Source organism: Cyprinus carpio, chromosome B13 (assembly GCF_018340385.1).
Source record: "Cyprinus carpio isolate SPL01 chromosome B13, ASM1834038v1, whole genome shotgun sequence".
Taxonomy (NCBI): domain Eukaryota; kingdom Metazoa; phylum Chordata; class Actinopteri; order Cypriniformes; family Cyprinidae; genus Cyprinus; species Cyprinus carpio.
The window spans coordinates 28,027,677-28,051,773 of record NC_056609.1 but is presented as its reverse complement, the minus strand read 5'-3'; the positions used below and the strand labels follow the sequence as shown (position 1 = coordinate 28,051,773).

The window sequence follows — 24,097 nt, the reverse complement described above, 5'->3', positions numbered from 1 at the left end:
ATTTTTAGAAAAGAGTTCTATTTTGAATAAATTCTGTTCTTTTTAACTTTTTATTAATCTAAGAATCAAAGAAAAAAGTATCACATGTTCCAAAAATAAAAATAAAAAATAAGTAAAAATATTAAGCATTACAACAGATTCAACACTGATAGTAAATCAGCATATTAGAATGATTTCTGAAGGATAATATGACACTGAAGGCTGGAGTAATGATGCTGAAAATTCAGCTTTGCTCCTCGGGAATAAATTATATTTTAAAGTATATTAAAACAGGAAACCAATATTAGAAATTGCAATAATGTTTTCACAACATTACTGTTTTTTTCTTCTGTATTTTCGATAAAATAAATACATCCTTGATGAGCAGAGACTCCATTAAAAACAAGGTCAATTATTTATTAGGTTTATAATATAGGCCTAACATAATATAATATCAAAACAAACTGAAGCATTTAAACTGATAGAATAGAATAGAACAGAATAGAATAGAATAGAATAGAATAGAATAGAATAGAATAGAAACTGAAGCATTTAAACTGATAGAATAGAATAGAAACTGAAGCATTTAAACTGAGATCTGTAAGTTAAATATTTAAAAAAAAAACGTGAACGTCAATTCTTCTATAGCTATGTAAACTACACCTGTGTGTGACTGTAAATGTCTCTGAGTTTTGTTACCGTTCTATGCCCATAATCCGCTATTTCCAGCACTTAATCAAGCCACTCTTCTTTAATACATGATGACGTTTTTTTTTCACGTCATTGCGTTTGCGTCGGCGCACGATTTGAGCTATTTCGTACGCAACCATTAAAATATTCGGTTTCTACAGCGATTCATTTGCCGCACATTCCTTTTCTATGAAACTAACCACATTCACCGGTTCTAACTCTATCGTGATATCAACTCTGTAGCGGTTTATCCGAGCATTGCAAATTCATTCGCTTTCGCAAATGGCTTTCCCAACTCATTTATGCGTGTGCGCGGCACATTATTTCTTCTGCGCAGCTGCGGTGGAAGAAGTGCGCGGCCGCGCGCGCGCGCGCAGCTTAGAGGGAACATTGGACCCAACCTAAACACCTGGTGGCAGCAAACCACAAAAATTGGACATTGTTTACCGTGGTTAGCTCTTCCTCCCAACTTCAATACCTTTTAAAAAACTTATATAGAGAATTTAAAAAACAATTTTTTTCAGTTGCAAACCATATGTTTTATGTCTCATCATACTTATACATATGTAGATCTGCGCAGTAATGACAGTTTCAAGGACGAATGAACGCTGCTCTCACGGAGGAATCCCCGTTTAGCGAATCGGTTCGATCGAATCATTTAAAAGAATCATTCCAAAAGAACGACTCGCGAATCAGTCATCACGACTCCACAGGCGCTCGCGCGTCTTCATGAGGAGAACAGGAGCATCTTTACTCACTTCTGCAACAGTTTATCAGACACTTCCTCTCAGGATTGTTTCTACGACTATTAGACTGCACAGCTTGGAACCGTAAACACACCTGAGGATTAAAAACAACCGACACAAGAAGAAAATCCAGCGCTTTTACAGAGACTCAGATAGAGAGGATGAAGTTATCATACACAGTTTTTCTCCTGCTGAATTTTTTATCATTCTAAGACTATAATAATCCAACACATATAATTATATGATTATATTTATAATTATATGATTTGTTATGTAACATAATTAATAACTACAATATTTATATGAATATAAAATTATTATATTAGTACATTATATATTTTTATACATCGCAAAGCAGTCTCAATTACAAACATTTGACAAACTTGGCATACTAGATAAAAGAATTTGAATAAATATTGTATGGTATTTTGTTTTGAGAGGTTCCAGAAGTTCTGGATTATGACATAAAATAACAAATATCATATGCGCTCAAATTCTGCAAGACTTGTTTGTCTTTACTGACTCTTCGTCATCATTTTTGCTCAATGATTTTTAGTTAATAGGGGATTTGATGATTTTTTGGTGGATTTATGCAGTCAGTTCTTCTTAAGTTAATACAAGTGTCCTAGAAAGATCTATTAATGTATATTTTTTTCAACCAAATAAATTTATTTTCAAATTTTGCTTTATTTTTTTGTCTTCACAATAAATTCCACTTGCATAGATAAAAGTTTATGCAACTTAATTCAATGTCATCGAGACATTTCAAGTGTGACTCGAGTGTCCAAAAGTGTTTGGAGCCAGCGGTATAAGTTATATCATTAAATCTGTCAGATGCATTTTTGTATTTTATCCAGATTAGCACTGCCTTTATTTACCATGGCATGGCGCTTAGTGAAAGGCCAATACATTTCCTCTCTCCTCTAACGAGACTGTATTCAACTGCCATGAATAACATACAGGAGACCAGTGTTTTGGACAGAGGTCGTAGAGACATCTGCCTAACAGCTTTCTGTAAAACTGCCATCAAGCAGCTGAAGAGAAAAAGCGAGTATTAGACTCTTATATGTGGTTCCTGGAGAGGACCTAGAGGTTGCCCACTGACCGAATGCACGGCCCAAATGCATCTGGGACAACATCGCTTCTGATAAATTGTTGCTGGAGTAATATTTGTGTTTCTAAGGGAACTCGGCTGTGTGCTGGCACGCCGATGAGCTGCTAAACACTGGCCTGAGCTTTCATGTCATGCCCCACAGGAGTCCCTGTGCCTTAATGCATGACATCACCCACAACATCTCAAGTCAAGTCAAGTCTGCTTTATTGTCAATTCTTCCACATGTACAGTACATACATACAGAGAATCGAAATTGCGTTACTCTCAGACCCCCCGAGTCATACAGATAACACTGTAGAGCCTAGATCAATGCATACAATAAGGGACATAATAGAAAAAATAAAATAAAAATAAGGTTAAATAAAAGCACGCAAGGCACAAGATATGCTGAACAAACAGTGCTTTTTCGGGCGAGCTTACAGCATCTGGCTTTGATCACTCATGTGTGCCATTTTTCATTTTCATACAAAGCTAACGTTTAGTGGGAATGTTCCTTGCGATCGTTTTGGATGTCTAATATCTCCTCCATATATGAGCTTGTGTTCGGGCGAATCTGTAATTTAGGGAGAACTGCTTGCCGTCAAATTGTAACCAGGTGCTCGGATGGTTGCGCTTTTTTACCGCAGGGTTGTATGGATAAGCACCGAGTGATGGGGATACTGCGTCAAATGGAGAAGTTTCTTAAAGGACAGGAGATCCGATTCACAGAAGGGCTTCGGATTATGAAGTCCAAGCTCACCAACCTTCAAAACTCAGTGTCCAAGCTCCCACAAGCAGACCAGTCCTCGTGTAAGTGCATAACACATTCACATTCATACATCTCGTTATATCAATAAACTCTGTGAATGTGACGTTTCTTCTTTCCTAAGTGTGCATGTTTATTTCTGACTTACTGATTCCACATAGAGCAGGTGTGTGTGATGTCATTCAGGCATCTGGAGTTGCCATAGTTGTAAAACACATCAAAGCAGAATATGAAAGATGTAAATCTGCAGGCTGCTTCAGATTTGAGGCCAGCGCTATTAGTTTTATAACTAAAACTAGCTATCAAAAATAGCTTTCAGTGAAGCTGCAATGTAAAATATAAATAATTGATGAAACACTAAATACTTAAAAACTTGAAATAAAAAAAAAATAAAAATAATAAAATAATAAAATAGTGTAGTGTAGTGTATTTTTACTGAGAAATTGCTAGTAAATTTTACAAATAATTACAAAAAGACTACCAGAAATTGAATTGAATTAGACATGAAACATTAAACTATAAAAACTAAAACTACAAAAAAATAATAAAATTTTACCATTTAACCTACATAATTTACAACTTAAAAAAAACAATAATTTTCAACAATTCAACAATACAAAAAATTCGGTTAAACAAGTCTTGAATTGTCAACAAGTCTTGAATTGAAGTAATAAAATTACTAAAACTGACATTTTTTTTTTTTTTTTTTTTTTTTTTTTTTAAAATTTCCCTTATTGTATAATAAAATATTTGACATCTAGTAAAGCTAAATCTGTATGCACCGGGGGTCTGAGAGAACGAAATATTACAAATATATGACTAAAAATAAATAAACAAATAAATAATAAACAAAAAAAAAAAAAAAAAAAAAAATGTAAACTAAAATGCTAAATTTACAATGTAAATATATAAGCTAATATTTAATAAACACTGAAATAGTCTATAAAAAAAAAAAAAAAAAAAAAAACAAAAAAATCAATAAACAAATAATCAATATACCAAAAATCATAAGGGTTGCTCTTAAAAAATTTTCCATTCAAAATTTTGCTATTGACAATGGAAAGTTGGCCTTTTTGCATGGAAAATGTACCTCAAAGTTCACTAAAGTAAATTTGTACTTCAGTATACTTCAGTATTTATCATTCAACTGAAAAACGTTGAAAAAATATTCATGCATTTCCAGTGAACATAAAAACTCTGCACGTCTAGCACCACCAAACTAAATTGAGAAAATATTGATTGTTCTCAAACAGGTTTCCTGCCGTTGGTTAAGTCTATGTTGCTGCATCAAGACGCAAACAGAGCATTGTTATGATAGTGTTTTTGCATATTAAGCTAGGATAGGAGAAAATATTTGACCACTGAAATAAAAAAGCTACACTTCATTTAAATATTGTGTCTTTTTTTGTAATCAGGAAAATTAATTCTGAATTAAACTGAAGGGTCTTATTTGCGCTCTGCAAAATGGATATGTTGAATGAAAGAGCTTGTGTCAGTTGGCGACAAAAGCATCCAGTCAATAAAAAATTTTGTTTTTGGAAAGTAATTCTTGCATAGAGGATTTATTAATCCTAATAAACGAGCCTCAGAATTCCAACAAATCAAAGATCTCTCTAATTCTATTTGTATTTTATAAGCATGAAATGACTTCCTTCCTTTAAATTCAGTGGTCTGGCTGCTTCCTCAGGTTTGGAAAGGAGTCCAAGCTCCGGATTATGCTCAGCACTCTCGGGTCGGATGTGTAGCTGTGTCATTTGGCCCAAGCTACTGACAGTTCATGAACCAGGGTTGGCAGCAGGAATGATCAAGAGTTACTTTGGCATTTGTAGCAGCCGGTGCTTGACAGGATACAATTAAGTAGATTCTTTGAGAAACTCATCAGATTGTGAAATCTGAATTGTTAAAAAATAATAATAATAATAATAAAAAAAAAAAAAAAAAAAAAAAAAAAAATATATATATATATATATATATATATATATAACAACGTAAGATTATGATTGATGAGCAGAAGAGACTTAGACTTCTTTAAAAAACATTACAAGTCTTACTGATCCCAAACCTTTGAACTGTTGAACTTATTGCCTTGAAATTTTTAAAAAAAAATATTTTTATTTTATTTTAGAAAAGGTTTATTTTAATTAATTAATTTAATTATTTATTTAGTTAGTTAATTATTTAGATTTTAACTATACAAATTCTGGCTTTAACTAGAAAACCATTTGATTTTTTTGAAGACGTTTCAGCCTTTTAATGCACAAAACATTTTCTCTGTTTTGGTGCATGGACTGACACAGTTAAACGGAATGTATATTAGTAAAGAATATAGAATCAATTTCATGTTTACCTGAATAAGCCATAAACAACATACATGCACCAGGCCTTGTTTTTCTCTATGGTCCATGTGGTATTGTTCCTATTCTTCTATTCTTGTCTGTATAAAATGAGGCATTTCCCATCTTTTCCCATGACAGTTCCCACATTCAGTAACACATGCCTGCCTTCAAGCAATATAACCCAGCATTTCAGCATGCGTGACTTCAGTCCCTCATGTAACCCTGCTGTACTCTGACATTCCCCTCTCTTTATGTCTGTTTGTCCTCTCATGTCATCTTTAGCCCAATCCTCATGTCCACCTCTGGTGGCTCCGGCCCACGGGAGGAAGTTTGGCTCAAAGTACCTGGTGGGTCATGAGGTCCATTTCACGTGTTCTCAGGGCTATCGCATGATAGGACCGGGAACACGCGTGTGCCAGGAGAACAGTACCTGGAGCGGAGTCAGCGTTGTGTGTAAAGGTGGGTCAAAAGCTTCAAATGAATGTGTATCATACACTGTATATCATGGAACCTCAACACAAATGAACTTCACTACATACTATACATATAAAGATACATACACACAAACACCAGTAAATGACACAAGACGAGACTGTCTTGACTTCATTTGAATTAATTCAACAAATTCAAAATAGAAAACAGGATAGAAACCAACAACTGTCTTGATGAGTGAGTCACTGAATCATTCAAGAACGCTGATTGTTGAAACAAGTGGCTGCCTTTATGAGAGTGTCAACCTATTTGCAAAATGCTGATTCGTTCAGGAATGAATCAAGCATCTGATTCATTCCGGAAAGAGTCACTCAATCAATCATGCAATCGATTCATTCAAAAACACACCTTTATCCAGCGAGTAAACAAGTAAGTGCCTTTTATGAGTGATTCATTGATTCAACTGATTCACTCAAAAATTTTAATTTGTTCAGCAATTAAAAGTGAATCAAGTGAATCATTGAATCAGTGAAAGGCATTTCTAATCTTTCATAAGTACCAATCAAAAAAGTGCCCTCATGTTATAATACTCTTTTTTAATGTTTGTATTTATGAATATAATGGTCTTTTCTGGTAATACTGTGTTTTGCTCATTCTCAATCTGAATCAATCTGAATCGCAAACTATTTCAGTCCTTTTTGTGAACCCATTTGAACGATTAGATTAATAGTGATTCATTCGCAAAACAGCTGAAAGATGATTGCCAAACTATTATAGTACATAAAATAATAAATACAATGTGTCAAATTGTTGCATTCAAGGCTTTGTCACAATTCTCATTTTTTATAGCACTTTAATAATTCTGTCCAGAATTCTTGACCTGAAAAGGTTGAAGACGTCTGCAACAGAGAATTGTTTTAAATGGTAATGTTGAAGTGGATTAGAAACACAAAAACCAGATAAAGCATCATGTATCATCGTCATATATAGCCCACAGATTCACCATGTAACTATATCTGTGTTATTGAGCAGAATTCCTGGACTAAGACACCGAGACTACCATTTTATTGTTGTATTGTGAGCTGGCTAATCTGAAATCCCATTCAGGGTGACAGTACTGAGATAAAGCCTGAATACCAGCGCTTGTGAAAGAAAGTGACTGTGAACACCACAGCTAGCAAAACCAGCACTACACACACAGTTACACACAGGCAGAAAGATAAGGAGCGCTGAAGAAAGAGAAGCATTCTTCACTCTTGAGCTGCACTGAATGAAGCTCTCGTTAAAGAAGCATTAAATGTCCCGAAACGCAGTGAAACACCTGTACTTGCATTCCTGTCCATGGTGCGTCTCGATGACCTTCATGCTTCAGCTTCAGCTGGCTACTGTAAAAAGAGCCAGCTTCATACCTCAAGTTTCAACTCGGACTGAAAATACACTACCACTCAAAAGACTGGACACTCTCGACTGAAAACATGTTTCTCCTGATCTTGAAAAATGTCTCTGCTATTTGAACATAACCATAACAAAAAAAAAAATAAAATACTTAAAAAAAAAAAAACAAAAGCAAAAAAAAAAAAAACTTTTGTTTAAAATTGTTTACCTTTTGAACTCAAAAGCAGATATGTGAAGTAGTGTTGTTTTAGTATTATTTATACACTATTATAGTATTTAGTTTCAGCAATTTTATATGTGCATTTATAAAAAAAATGTATATATTTCTGTTTAGCCTTATTTTTATTACATTTTTTGTTTTAATCATTTTAATACTTCATCTTACACTTATGCCAATGCAACATACTGTACTAATATTTATATTTTATCTCTGCTATATTTTAATGAACAAAAATGATTTTTAATAGTTAGTTAGTTAGTTAGCAATAATAGTAATGTGAAATTGAGGTGAAGAAAAAAAAACCCAAATAAAATGGAATAAAAACTGGTAAAAAGACACAAAAAAAGAATAAAAATTAAAAAAAAAACACAAATATACTAAAAAAACAAAAGTAAATTTTTAAAAAAAACAAAGTTAACGTTTAATAAAAAATTAACATAACATTAACTAATGAACAGTTTTAACTAACATTAACAAAGATTAATAAATACTGTAACAAATGTATTGCACATTAATAATGTTAGGTAGTGCATTAACTAATGTTTACTAATGGGACCTTATTATAAAGTGTTATCACATTTTAAAAAATGGCTGAAACCAGCATTATGTATGAGTACTATAATCAATCAATCAACAAACCAAACAATAAAAAATATAATGCATATATAAATATTATTTTATTTAATAATCAATCAATCAACCAACCAATCAATAAAAAAGGTTGTGGCTGTACAACTGTATTTTTCATTAATGCATATCTCAAAATTCTATTTTTTTTTTCCATCTAATCTGTCACATTTCCCACTCAATAAAATAAAAAACCATCCTCCATAAATAATATCCAAAACAATCTTCAATCATCCCAAACTGAAATAATATTTTGACACTTTGCTATTATCCTAAAATGAGAAAATATTAATAAAGAATAAAGAGACTGGCAGTGTACTGCAGTCTGTGTTTTGTATGAAGTCTCAGAGGTCAGTGGTTAAGCTCATGCACACATCTCATTAAGCCGGCCCACGGTCCAATAGCACGCAACTATGCTAAGCATGCTATTGATGACTTCCTTTAATATCGCTGCTGGCAGCATTCGGGACATTCCAAGTGGTACAGTGGGACGGGGCGAGCGAGCGAGCCGCTGTGTGTTTGAAAGGGAGTGTGTTTGAGAGAGAGTTTAGGTTTAAAGCCTGCACAGACGGTGTAATGTCTATGTTTCTGCAGGCGGGGTAAGTCAGTCTATTTTGAGAGTTTTGAGGTACGAAAGCACCTTTCAGAGTTGGTGAAAAAACATAACTATGTTCTTAGGCAGTTTTGAAATATTTAGGGGACTGAAGTGAACCTTTTACATCTGCAAATTCTCAAACGTAAGCCTCCTGGGGAAGAAAATAAACAGGAGAAGGATTGTGAGCGCTGTTGTCGATGAAAAATAAACATTCCCAAAAACAAAAAACCAAAAATTCCAAACCCAAACCTCCTCATTCACCATTCACTCTCAGTGTCTTTCTAAGTAAATTTCCTTATGATACACATAAGGACACAAAAAAAAGACTTTGTAAGAGAAATAATGACAATGACAAACACAAAAGGAAAAAGTCCAGATGCATAATGGTAATGAGAATTTGTGTCTAAATGCAAAACATCTAAATGGTACTAAAACAGGCCGCATTTTCTTTATGCTAAATGTAATTTATTTAATTTGAACTTATTTAACTTTAGATTTTAGTGTCATATTTCATCCCAAAATCAAAAGGAAAAAAAAAACGAATAAATAATAATAATGCATTTATATAATGCAGTTAAGCACATAATCCTCATTTTAATTACTTTAATGTGAAATATACATCTATATATTAATAATATTTATATTTATTTTTAATTTTTTAACGCAGTTCTCTTCACATAATATTATTGCTAACTAACACTTTTAAAAACTTGCTTTTCTCAATTAAAATATAGCAGAGATAAAATATAAATATAAATATTAAATATAAAAATAGTAAATATTACTAAGTTGACTTGGCAACAAACTTGAAAAAAAAATTAACTTTGTAGTATTAAAATTATTTAAACCAAAACTGAAATAAAAATCAAGCTATAAATAGAAATATAAAAAGTAATAAAAAAATATAAATGCACATAAAAAATTACTGAAACTAAAATAAAAAAAATTAATGAGTACTATAATAGTGTATAAATAATACTAAAATAACACTGCTACACATACCAGCTTTTGAGTCCTGAAAGTGCTAGTCTGTATATGTATCCTTATCATAATTCATTAAACTGAAAAATTGATTACACTTGATTTTACTTCATATATAGTTTTTGTCAGTATTCCACAGTGGTGCAAATTGTCTGAACAATCTTCAGCATATTTTTGAAAACATTTGCAAATCATCCAAACCAGATACCTGACCACAGCATTACACCCTACTTACAGTACATCCCTACTCTTTTATTACAGAAATAACCACAAATCAAATCAAAAGACAGTGGTTTCAGGGATCATTGCATCAGCTCTTCAGGGAGCTCTGCCTTAACATGTGTGTCTAACAGCGCTTATCTCTGGCTTCTTCTGTCCACGGGCCTCACAAGCAAGCTCTCACTGTGCATTACAGATATTTACAGCAGCGGCAGTAAATTCCCATCCGGAGCAGATGGAGGTTACCGTCCACAGCTGCTGCAGACAGATGTTGTGTGGCACAGTAGCTGCTGTAAACCTAACCGACCTCACAAGCGTTTACGATTAGGGACACCAAGCTGCGTGCGGGATACTGTGAATATGACAGCGGCTGTTTGAGAGAAGCCGCTCAACATTCCCTTCCTCTGTTTCGCCACTCCATTGTTAACATTCCTGCAGATCGGTTTCATTTTACTGTGCCATTCTGTACAGGAAATAGGGAAGAATGTGGGCTCGTTTAATTCCTTCAACAATTCAGGTGCTTTCCATGGACACATAATCCTCAGCTCTGTACAGACACGGAGATAAGTATCTGGGACATTTCAACTATTTCTTTCATTCGGCCTTATTTAGAATTGCAAATCCATGATAAAGACGGTATTCCAGATAATACAAAAAGTAGCTTTACAAAACACAACAATTCAGGGTGAATCTCAGAAGACCAGACATGTTTGGATCATTTTCACCCCAAAATCAAAAGAAGAATAAGATTTTTATTTTTTTACTTTGTGATATTATTTTCATGGCAATAAAATAAAATAAAATAAAATAAAATAAAATAAAATAAAATAAAATAAAATAAAATAAAATAAAATAAAATAAAATAAAATAATAAAATAAAATAAAATAAAAATAAAATAAAATAAAATAAAATAAAATAATAAATTTGATAATACATCATGGTAAAAAATATTTTATTGGTTTTAGTTTATGGTGAATTAAATCATTGATTTAAGTTATACAAAAGGAAAAATGTGGATAAAAAAACTTGTATTACTTTTTTACTGTTCCATATTTATTTATTTTATATTTAATAAAAAATGCTATAGAAAGACCTATAAAGTATAAATAATAAAAATTGCAAAAAGTAAAACAGAAAAAGCTGTACAAGCATCTCATGAAAACAAAAATTTTTGGGTCATATTTCACCTCAAAATGAAAAGAAAAGTAAAAAACTTTGCACTTTTGCACTGATATATAAAGTTATATAAAGTATATATATATATATATATATATATATATAGTATATATATATATATATATATATATATATATATATATATATATATATATATATATATAAAGTTTATCATTAAAAAACATTATATATATATTTACATTGTTAATAATTATTGTATTGCCTTTGATTGTTTGCACTGTGACATTATTTTCATGACAACACATTTTCCCCATTCTCATTACTATAAAAAATATATAAAATATAATAGAAATTGTATACTTGCAAATATATGTCTGTTGCATTGTACTGCCTTTGATTTATGTTGCATTAAATCATTGATTTAAGTTGGTTAAGTTATTGTATTACATTTTTTTTTACTTTAATTTTAATTCCATGACATATTACTATAAAATAATTATAAAGAAAAATGAAAATTGCACAAAAAAACAACAACAACAACAAAAAACACCTACACACAACAGATCTGGGTTTATTACTGTAATATAAATGTCATATGATACATTTTCTGTATGCCAAATATGTTTTAATTTCTAATTTTAAGATTATTTGCATTAGGCCAACATTTATTTGGGCTGATTTGCCATCAGAGCTGTTTGTTGTGAACTGTAACATCACTGATCTCAGCTCCTCAGAGAGCAAGCACTGGTCTGCACTATAAGGCTCTTGTGTTTCACACAGATGTGAGCGTGTGCGCCAGTAACCCATGTCAGAACGCCGGCACCTGTGTGGAGGCTCTGAACCAGTACAAGTGCACCTGTCCACACAACTGGAGCGGCAGTCAATGTCAATACCAGACGCAGACAGGTCTGTGTTGCTTTAATCTGTACTATATGTGTCAAAGGCAGATGAAGCATATTAACTAGGGGTGGGTGATATCACAAAAATATCACATCAGGAGTTTTATCGTGATTCTTTTTCATGTCACTCTCAAGCTGTAACAAATCTTTGAGTTTCTTTCTTCTGCTGAGCACAAAAGGAAGATATTTTAAAGAATGTTGGTAATCAAATCAAACCACTGACGTCCATAGTATGAAAAAACAAAAAATACTATGGAAATCAATGGCTAACAGCAGCTGTTTAGTTACCAAACAGTCTTGGGAAAGTTAAAACACTACAATATTGCGTTACTCCCTAAAAAAGTAACTAATTAAATTACTTTTATGGAAAGCAATGCGTTACGTTACTTTTGCGTAACTTTTTCTCATCTGGGATGGGTTTGCTTCTTTATTGCTTGTTTTTGACATCATAAAGTTATATTTTTGGCAAATGTAAAAGCCCTTTCATACCCAAAGTGAAATGGGTAAGGAAATGTACAGTAGAGGGCGCAGCTCAAACTAACCTTTCAGCTGTGCTGCCATTCTGGATTGCATTAACAATAGGACACAGAAGAAGAAAGTTTAAAAAAAACACACAAATGTTATGTTTATCTAAAGTCATTCTTGATTATTAGTATGGTTATTGTAAGCACTCACTCCTGTTTCTCTCAACATGGGGACAGGAGGTCTGTAAGGCAATAAATGGGAAAATGAAGTACCTGCTGTTACTTATTTAAATTAGTAACTCATTACTCAACATTGTTAACGACATTCTTTGATTAGTTAGATTAGAAGAATCTGGACTTCTTCAGGCTAACAATACAAAACCGTCAGATCACCCACCCCTAATATCAACCACCCACTAATCATTACTGGAGATTTTAGCATGTGCAACACACATTTTCAATAGAAAATGCAAAAAATACTTTTGCGATTCCACATGGAGCTGCTAGTAGTGAAACATGACACACTTCACCTTTAACCTGTGTTCCGGTCTGTAAATGAAAGCATGCATGTGAATGTTTGTCACTCATATGCGGGTCTGTGTGATTGTGGGAGGTTAAGCCTCCTCTTTTCCATTTCCTCTCTCTGTCTCTGTCTCTGTTAGCGCCTCCGGAGTGGAGCGTCATGAATGACCCGGCCTTCAGCCGTAAGCCTCGCTGTGCCAAAGTGGACCGAGCTCAGCAATGCAGCTGTGACGCTGGCTTCCACATGAGCGGCACCTCAGACAACAGCATCTGTCAGGGTGGGTCCATCAAACAAACACATAATATGTGACCATGGAGCATAAAACCAGTCTTAAGTCTCTGGGGTATATTTGTAGCAACACATTGTATGGGTCAAAATTATAGATTTTTCTTTCATGCCAAAAATCATTAGGATCTTAAGTAAAGATCATGTATCATGAAGATATTTTGTAAATTTCCTACCGTAAATATATAAAAACTTCAGTTTTGATTAGTAATATGCATTGCTAAGGACTTTATTTGGACAACTTTAAAGCCGATTTTCTTAATATTTAGATTTTTTTGCACCCTCAGATTCCAGATTTTCAAATAGTTGTATCTCAGTCAAATATTGTCGTATCATAACATAACTTATTTATTCAGCTTTCAGATGGAAAATCATAATTATTGTTACTACAATAAAGCCATAATAAATTATTATGGGATCTCTTTCAAAACCTTCAGAATCTTTACTTTTTAAATATTTTTTTCTGTATTTTTAGTGATTGATTTAGACAAGTGTTAACTTGGATGTTATGCAAAAAATTACTTCAAGATTTGTATTTGTATCAGTGTAGGATTTTTAAACAAAACAAACCACTTTTATGATTTATTCTCCCACAGAATGTGTTGTGCATTGTCTGCAGTTATTTTCCTTAAGGTGTGCCTTGAGCCCTGTTGTAGCTTATATTTTATTTTCTAGTCTGATTTCCTTTCTGTCACTGTCTCTTGTCAAATCCACACACATGTAATCACATGTTGTGCCCAGATGTGAATGAATGTGAGGTGTATAAGGCTGAGCGTGGAGGGCCTCTGTGTGGCCACGCCTGTGTAAACGTCCCGGGATCGTACCACTGCTCCTGTCCCACCGGATACAAGCTGCTCGCTGATGCAAGAAGCTGTGAGGGTGAGTGAGAAACACTCACACACTCCTAAAAATAAGGGCTGAGAATAGTAGCGTTTTACAGCTTGATGTCACAGGACAGTGAGAAATAGTACTCAGCCTCATGTCATTCCAAACCCATATGACGTCTTTGCTGAAAGAACCTCTATTTTTAGTGGTTTGAATGTGAATCTGAAAAAGCAATAGGAAGGACATACTCTGTGAAAGTCATTTGGAAACCTTACAAAGACATGCAGGGATAAATGAAGTGAGTAGATGAAGACAAAAAGTGAGGATGTGGAAGAGAAGCGCTTAGGAGTCTTAGGAACATTTGGAGAACAAAAGTGAGAGAGATCTTTTAGCTGATCATCCAGAAGTGTTGATATGACTCAATCATGAAAATAAAATAAAACTAAATAAATTTTTTTTAATAAAACTATTTCAGTAGTAGCATTAATAAATAAAATGAATACGTACTGTACATGAAGTATTTGACCTCACTAACCAACTAGTCGATTTTCGTGACCCATCCCTAATTTTTTAATTAGTGTAAGTTTGATTTTTAAATTAAGGGGTCTTGTTGTATTGTTTGTATGTATTTTAAAATTTAAAGGGGTCATATGATGTTGCTAAAAAGAACATTATTTTTTGTATTTGGTGTAATGAAGTGTGTTTATGCGGTTTAAGGTAAAAAAAAAACCCATTATTTTCCACATACTGTACATTATTGTTTCTCCTCTATGTCCCGCCTTCTGAAACGCGGTGACTTTTACAAAGCTCATCGCTCTGAAAAGCAAGGTGTGCTGTGATTGGCCAGCTATCCAGCGCGTTGTGATTGGCTCAAGCATGTGACGGAAATGTTACGCCTCTTAACTTATTGTGATGCTTTGTCCGGCCAGAGCGACGAGACATAAACATAAAACCCATTATAAACATGATATAAACATGATTTCTAGCCGTGTCTTCTTTTGGAAGGCCAAACAAAGTATCTCAACGAATCAAATCGTGAAAACAGCGTCACACACCGCGGCCTTGAGTGAGCAGAGGCTGGAGGCCTAGAGTTATGCAAATCTTCCCACAGTGATGTAGAGATGTGGGGGCGTGTTAGAACGAGCCGTTTCAGAGGGGCGTGGACGAGTCTCCACTTTTATAAAGAACATCTCTTTGGATTTGAGACTTTAGTCTTTGCAACTTTACAGATCTTCTTTATTCACCAAGAGCTCGTAACACTCCAAAGAGAAAGGAAAATTTGAAATTGCATCATATGACCCTTTTAAGGCTGTTCCTTTTTTTGTGTGTGCCATGCAGTGTTGCCAAGTTTTGGAATGGGCTATTTTTAACACTGTTGCTGTGGGTTGTTTTTCATGTACGCAGGTTGAAGCAACCCCAATAACGTGATATTTAAAAACATGAATTCTAAAAAAAAAAATGTAACCCAGCAAAAAAACATGTATTTTACCGAGATTGGGCTAGTTTTGAGTATAAATTGGGCGGGGTTTTGTTATGAAAACCTAGCAACCTTGCTGCCATGTGAAGCAAAAAATAACATAATTCTGATATGTCTTGTATTTCCTCCCTGAACAGTTTAATTGCTGTTTGCTACTTTGTATTAGTAACTTGTTCTGCAGCCAACTATGATTTTAAACAGCAGATTACCTTTCTAGTTGAAATTCTGATTATCTTAAAATTGTAAATAAAATAAAATATGTATAACTTTATTCTAAGATAATAAGAATTACAAATAGAAAGTAATCCTAAAAAACATAAAAAAAACCAAATTAAATTAAATACAAAAAAATAAAATCAAATAAATTAAATTAAACACAAAAAAAGAAAAAAAAAATGCTTTAATACATTATTCAACTATAAAGAAATTTGGCTTTAATACAGGAGTTAACTATATGTTTAAAGAGCAGATAATTTTCTAGTTGAAATTAGGATTATTTTAGAAAACAATTATAAAAAAAAAAAACTGCAAGTAATTTCTTATACTTGGTGAATGAAAATAAAAAATTATTAATAAAATAAAATTATTTTATAAAAAAAACAAGATTTCACTGGGCAGCTGAAAGAAATGTGGCTTGATTACAAATGTTTGTATATATACAGCAAATAGACAGGGTAACGAAGATAACAATATATACACAAAATAAGGTATGAAGGCAATATGCAAATACAAATAATTTATGCATGTAAATGTATGCGTATAACTTGCATGAACTTGTATGTAATGCTATGGAGTGTTGGATGTGCAATGACATGGGTCCATACAGAAAATTTAAACAAGAGATAGAGATTTTAAATAACAATATTTCTAGAAATATATTTTAAGGACACATAGACTTTAGATCAGGGCTATTCAACTAGCTTCATCTGAGGGCCAGATAATGGAACTGAACATTTGAAGCGGACCAAGCCATCTTGATCTCTTTCTGGGGGGCCTATAAAATTAGAAATTAAATTGAAATGCATATTCAGCAGTAAAATGAACTAATATTACCAACACCAAAAGATACAGTCATGCAAGACTTTGTAACTCAGTTAAGACCATGTGACAGATTTCAGCACATTCTCCCCAAAACCTTATAAATCCAACAAATACTATGTTCAACACAAACAATATACATTTCAATCAAGACAATGTATATAAGCTAACACACAAAAACCGCACATTTTGACGCAATTGTGTGTGTAACTCACTAAAACCGCACATTTTGACGCAATTGTGTGTGTTTTTGTCAGTTGAAGTGCTACTGGCAGTCTGTACTATATTTCATTTGATAATAATTTTCGCCCAATGTTTACGCTATTTTTCACCAGAAGTTATGACCGATAACACTGTCTTTATACTCGGTTAAAATATAGAGTTCTGGCATGAAACTCTAGATGGCGCCGTTTAACTCAATCTGTCCTAATGACATCATTATCACATGGAACAGCTGATTGGTCCTCTCCTGTAAAGGTAGCCAATGAGCTCGCTGCTCAACATTCAAATATATGACTGGTGCTTGCAGTAGCAGTTGCAGCTTGCTTCAGAAACCCTCCACCTTCCCCAGCTCCACCTGTATAGATCTGCTACAAGGTGACTCATGTATGCTATATGTATGCTCATGTGCATTACTATGCCAATCCCTCCAAAAGTTATCATGACCAAACAAACAGTCCCTCATGTAGCCAGCATTTCCAACTCTCTCTTTTCCTCTATTCTTCTTCTCTTTCACTCTATTATTCCTCCCCTCTCTGACTCTAATGTCTCCCTCTCCTCCGGGCTCTACAGATGTGGATGAATGTCTTATACAACAGCACAACTGCAGCCGTGGCACCACCTGTATCAACACCGGAGGAGGTTTCCAGTGCGTTAACCCTGAATGTCCGAGCTCGCACGGCAACGCCAGCTACGTCAAGACATCACCTTTGTGAGTGACTGATGACCTACTGCATACAACTCCACTGGAACCTGCTTTACGAACCAGTAAATGCCACACAGGAGACTTGACAACTGATTCCAATAGAGCAGGTTACTAAACTAGCAACGCTACTTTAAGGGGCCGTTCACATGTTGCGCCTAAAAATACGTGGAAAATGCTAGGCACGGCGATTTCCGCTTTTTCCCAAAGCATTCAGGTGCTTGCCGTTGCTAAGCAACCATGACCTGTGCTCTCCATGAAGGCTGGGAAGTTGCAGGAAAGGATAAATGGATTTGCAGCACTAAAAATCACTTGCAGTAGCTCTACTACTAAGTTTATTTAAAAATGGCTATCCCTGTACAGCTATGACCATCCCTTCATCCATCCTGACCTATCAATCAATTTACTTAACATAAAGAATCAAACTGATTGGTTTTTTACACACAAACCACCCCTCACTTCATTCACCACAAAAAGAAAAAATTAAATGTTTTTATCTTGATGCAACGTGGACACGCCTGGGAAAAATGAGCGCGTCGCAGTGCGTGCACGTCACTTCCATTATGAGCACGCCTGCCGCGCATCTACATTTGAAATAACGAACTTAAGCGCAAAAGACGCATTATGTGAATTGCCCCTAAGAATACAATGCATGCACAAATATTGGCTAAAATAGTAACATTTTAATGAGATAAAACCTATTTAATACTTAGCCTACTGATAGTTTCAACTATTTCTGAGTGATAAAAGATAATCATAAAGAAAAGTAGAAAAGTCTGACTTGACTGGATCATGAAAAGTGAATGGAAATCTAAAAAAAAAAAAATGTGAAATGTGAAAAAGGAAATACTAAGTCATAATTATGGGATAAAAGTTAGAATTTTGATATACTAAGTTGTAATTATGAAATACAATTAGTTGAAATTATGAGATAAAAAATACTGTTATGACCAGTTTAGCTGAAAATATGAGATAAAATACAATTATGACAAATTATTACAAATCAGTCTATGACAAATCATTATTTAAATATTACATAAATTACTATTTATTAATAATAATTAGTATATAAATAAATGTATATGTATACATTTTTATTATTATTATTATTATTATTATTATTATGGAAAGTAGTCCACACATCTTGCTATATTCCAAGTCCTAAATAATACAATAACTTGTGTGAAGTACAGACTGAAATGTATGACATCAAACCTGCCTGTCACTTTGAACTGTTGCTCTATACAAAAGACCTGTGTGATGATTTTAGTTTTAAGGGCATAACAGGTGAGTAAATAGTGACAGAATTTTCATTTTGTTTTTAAAAGCATTGTTAAAACTTCTTTGCAGGTGATGATTTGGACTACATTTGGAAAATGTGAGAAAATGACCACGCAAAGCATGTTTTTCAGCTCGTGTTTCTATCATAGACTGTATAGGTTTCTATAGCAAACACACGTGTCTGTCTCCTGGAGTCCTTCACAGCACTGGGGGCCATGAATGCCTCCTCTAAATCACTTGCCACTTGCTTGCAGTGTAATTTAAGTGCGTTACAACCATTTGTTTTTCTTGCATGACACTTTTATGCTTGTTTATTATGTAAGCTGTTTTTAAGCTGTGAATGGGCCCTTTGTGTCCTGCTAAATGCAAGAAGCTGGGATCTGTAAGTCAGTAAACCTTTCAGGCACACATGCAGCTTGGTAAAAGCACCAGAAATTCATAAAAGTGGCATGGTTCATGTTAGGATGCTATTCATATTGAATATATGAATACTGAAAATAAACTGAAAGGAGACTGATTGCTGTTAAATGTCTGCCTACCTTTTAAGCAGGTACTGTAAGTATTTTTTCAAGGTTTAGCTGGTCCAGTTAGTCTCTGCTGCTAACTACACTACTTGGAAGCAAAATGATTTTTTCCATTGACAGTCATGTAAATACAGATGCCTATTTTTGCCACATAAGGGTGGGGATGGGGGGTCATAATAATAAGTCAAAGTTATGACAGAAATCTAAATTATGAGATTAAAAGTCAAAATTATGACATGCTAAATTCTCATAATTTGGACTTTTCAATTTCATCTCAATTATGAATTAGATTGTTTCATTTGGATTTATCTCATAATGACATATAAAGTAAGACATGCTAAATCAGAATTATAAAATAAAAACTGAAACTCAAACACAAAATCACACTAGTCAGAATTATGAAAAGTCAAAATTATTACAGAATTATGAGATAAAAGTTGAAACTGACACGCTAAGACATGATCATATTAGTCAGAATTATGAAAAGTCAAAATTATTACAAGTCATAATTATGACATACTAAGTGATTATGAGATCAAAATATCAAAATCATTCAAAAATCCAAAAACATCAAAAAATTCAAAATCAAAAAAACTCAAAATCATAATTAATAATCATTTTGATTATCTCAATTATGATTTCGTATGTCATAGGTTTGACTTTATATCTCATTATTATGACGTAGTATGTCATAATTGTGACTTTATATCATAATTATCAATTAAAAAATTTTAATCTCATAATTATGACATTAAATGACAAAGAATTTTTTTTCTTATGCAGTGGAAATGAGCTTCCAAAAGTAGCCATGGATTCTGAAAGATTCTTTTGCAAGCAACACATAAATCACCAATATTTCATTATGTAATAGTATTTTGTTTTTTAATAGCTCTTAAAAATGTGAAATGGAATAATCACTTGAGTGAAGTTCTTGGGACTGTGTGTGTGTGTGCTTGCTTATTAAAGTAGGTTTTGGAACAGATCTATAGTGTTTCAAGCACAATTAATGATGTAAATTTGCCCTCTACCGCAGCCAGTGTGAAAGGAATCCCTGTCCCATGGAGAGCCGCTCCTGTCCGTTTGCTGCTAAGACCATTTCTTACCATTACCTGTCTCTGCCGTCCAACCTGCGCACCCCGGCCACGCTGTTCCGCATGGCCACCGCGACGGCTCCGGGTCGGCCGGGTCCGGACAGCCTTCGCTTTGGCATCGCAGGCGGAGGTGACGCCCGCAGCATGTTCGTGATGCAGCGCTCAGACCGTCAGACCGGAGAGCTGATCCTGGTCCAGCCGCTGCGAGGCCCGCAGGAGCTCAGCGTGGAGGTGGAGATGTCCGAATACGCCGACCGCACCTTCCAAGCCAAACATCTGGCGCGGGTCAACCTTCTGATTTCACCCTACGAGTTCTGAAGAGGCTGGTCTAAATCGAGTGTGGATGTTTAGACTTGAAGAGGAAGGAATGTTTTCCTTGTTGCTGAAGCTGAATGATAGAGTTGTTCTCAGATGAGGCTGGATTTACAGTGGAATGTCATGCTTATGTGGAAGTGAAATAATGATTTTTTTTTAAGGCAATAACTCTTAAAAAAACACAGTTGATACATTTGTGGTTAAAGGTGAAGCGTGTCGTTTTTTCAGTGTTAAAATACTTTCTTTTGATACAGTTTAATAAACTTCTGTGCAGGATCGATCAAATTTAAAAAGATTTTCAGAGCTGCACAATGAAATGAATGCTGAGTGTCCAAACAGAACAAACCTCAGATTCTTTTACTAATGAAAGCACTCACGTTTATTTAATTAAATCATATCCATTTAAAGTTTAATAATCACATTAGGCTATTTTATGCCCTCTTTTTTTCCATCCACAAATTTAAGACATTAAAATGATAATTAAGACTTTTGTTATATCATGCAAGATATTTACGTTTTTTTTTTTTTACTTTAAATTTAAGCCTTGACACTTTTTGCTTGGTTTGTCTGTCAGTCAACTTCTAGCTCAACCAATGGCATGAGGTTGGGGGCAGGACTACCTGTTTTTTTTTGTTTGTTTGTTTTTTACCTGTTACGTCACAAAAATGACACACTTGACCTTTGACAAACCATTTCACAAATCTCATCCAAAAAAGTACAGTAATAGCCAAATGTGAAACATACAAGGTTGTTTCTTTTAAATGTGTTTAACAATATAGGTTGATGCAAGTGGAAAATAGTAAAGTGGAGTGTATAATGGACATACGAGTTGTAAAAAGGTGCGAATGCTGGGAATTAACCACGACGACAGCTTTATGATTGGTTAGATCAATCAGTAAGGAGGAGAACATGGGATCATCGTGTTTAAGAGCTAAAGAATGAACGTCTGAAGACACAAGCATCAATTCAACCTGATGAACAGAACAGTTTTTTATTTCCCTCTTCTGCTTCAGTACATGGTTAAATTCAGCTTGTAAATATGCACTGCTGTCAATCAACGGGGTTCATACAGACTGAAATGAACAACAGCACTTAGCATCTACTACATGAGAGAAGTGCCTATTTTTAATTACTGTTCAATTATGTTTGTTGTATGTTTTATAATAACAACAAAATCTGAACATTGCATTTTTTTTGTAATTTTGCATTTGAATATGATATATTGCTCTTAGTGTCTGTCGCTGATGTTATATGAGGTTTGGTATCTAATACTGAAATCAGCAGCTGTTTCATTCACACATTATTGCATTCAGTTTCTGTCTTGCACACACATGTTGAATGTTTCTTAATTAAAGTCAGAAATTCACTTTTTTTCAATGTCTTTTGGTTTCTTTGATCTTACATGGAATGATCTGCAGATTTACAAGCAATTAATCAAAATGAAAACAAAGTGATCTGACCCTGGCATTATTCATCTCTTTGATCTTTGATGTTGTTTTCATGCAGGACATTCCAAATTTTAATTAGAATTCATTCTTAAAGGGACAGTTCAGTTATAATTTAAACCTATTTAAATATAAACTTAATTTTTGTTTCGTGCAAAATGAGAGTGAGTAAACATTGATAAAACTTAAATTTTTTGGTGAACTGTGCCTTTAAGTTAATTAGCATATACACTACCATTCAAACATTTAGGGTTTTATTTTTTTAAGAAATTAAAACTTTTTCAGAAAGGATGCATTAAAGTGACCAAACGTGACAGCAAATACATTTATAATATAACAAATATTACAAACATTACATTTCTGTTTTGTTTTTTTTACTTTGTTCATCAAAGAAACATTAAGAAAAATGACAGTTTCCACAAAAATATGAAGCAGTTGATAATAACATTTAATTACATTTACATAATTAATTGTTTTTTTTTTTTTGAGCAACAAATCAGCATATCAGCATGATTTCTGAAGGAATACTGGAGTAATGATGCTGAAAATTCAGCTTTGTATCACAGGAATAAATTACATTTTAAAATATAATTAAATAGAAAACAGTTATTTAAAATGGCAATAATATTTCACAATATTACGGTTGTTATGGTATGGTTTATCAAATAAATGCAACCTTGGTGAGCAGAAAAGACACCAAACTCCAACTTCGGTGAGGAGCGATCTCATATTTTAGTTTAAATGAGTACTGAAAGGGCAAAAATGTTCAGAATCAAAATCTAATTTAACAAAAACAATTGTCATAAAAAAAAATGCATGTGACCTTAAGAAGAATGCAAGGAACAACAACAATCAAGAAATTAAAGAGCATTTCTCAGTGTTTGTCAATTACTTGTCTGCTAGAAAGAGAAATGGACAGTAGGCCTAATGTTAAGCACATGTGGCTGTCCAGTGCCTTCTCTCTCTCAGAAGATCAAAAGAGCCACAAGCTTCCAGAAGCACATGTTCACAGGACGCTCGGGTGCTGTTTTATAATGACAGTGCACTTCAGCTGTAAAATCTTTGCATAATCACTGAGGAACATTTCTACTCCCGGTCCAACGGCTCAGTTTGAAACTCTCAAAAGGTTTTAAGTACAGTGAGATTTGCCAGAGAAAACTGAACGGCCCAAGACATAATTTAACTTTCACTACAAGCAATAAACATCGACATTTTGCGGGAAGGAGTGATAAGCAAAGAAAGTATTTACTCACCCTCGTGTCGCTCCAAACCTGCACGGCTTTCTTCTGGGAAACACTGATGGTTTTCAGAAATGTTCACACTGCTCTTTTCCATACACTGAAAGCATACAGTCACTATATTTACAGCGATCCATATATGTGTATTATTTTTCAAGTCTTATTTTTCTGAAGCCCTGTGATACAGTAACTCTGTGTGAGGAATTTAACATAATGTAGTAATTCTGTAATAGTTTGAGATGCTTGTGAACCCAGTAAACCTGTCGGTTGTTGAGGTGTTTCTCTCAGAGTTTGAGTGTGTGTGTGTTTTCATAAATTAAGTCTTTGTTTTTTGGACTGGACTGCAAAATAAGATGGTACAAATTAGGAGGGGGGGGGGTCATGCATCAGTAAAAGCACATGTGCTTGCCATTGGAAAGTGGATTGTTATCTTGACTATGTTTAGTTCTGGTCATGGTGCGATTGTGTTTGTTTGGCATGTCCCTCGGTTTCAGACTCAAAGTTCACAGATTAGCTCAAAGACTCTTACGGACTTGTGGATGTTTTGTGGCAA

The 24,097-nt window shown here is 33.9% G+C and overlaps 1 protein-coding gene across 1 annotated transcript; it reads left to right on the top strand.

Moving 5' to 3' along the window:
• Positions 1-3,016: 3,016 nt before the first annotated feature.
• LOC109106031 (fibulin-7-like) lies at positions 3,017-22,232 on the top strand. Its single transcript, XM_042737550.1, has 7 exons — positions 3,017-3,318; positions 5,893-6,069; positions 11,998-12,123; positions 13,243-13,380; positions 14,130-14,267; positions 17,521-17,659; positions 20,489-22,232. The coding sequence occupies exons 1-7, from the start codon at positions 3,039-3,041 to the stop codon at positions 20,862-20,864; spliced, it is 1,374 nt and encodes a 457-aa protein (XP_042593484.1). The 5' UTR covers positions 3,017-3,038; the 3' UTR covers positions 20,865-22,232.
• The last annotated feature ends 1,865 nt before the right edge of the window (positions 22,233-24,097 follow it).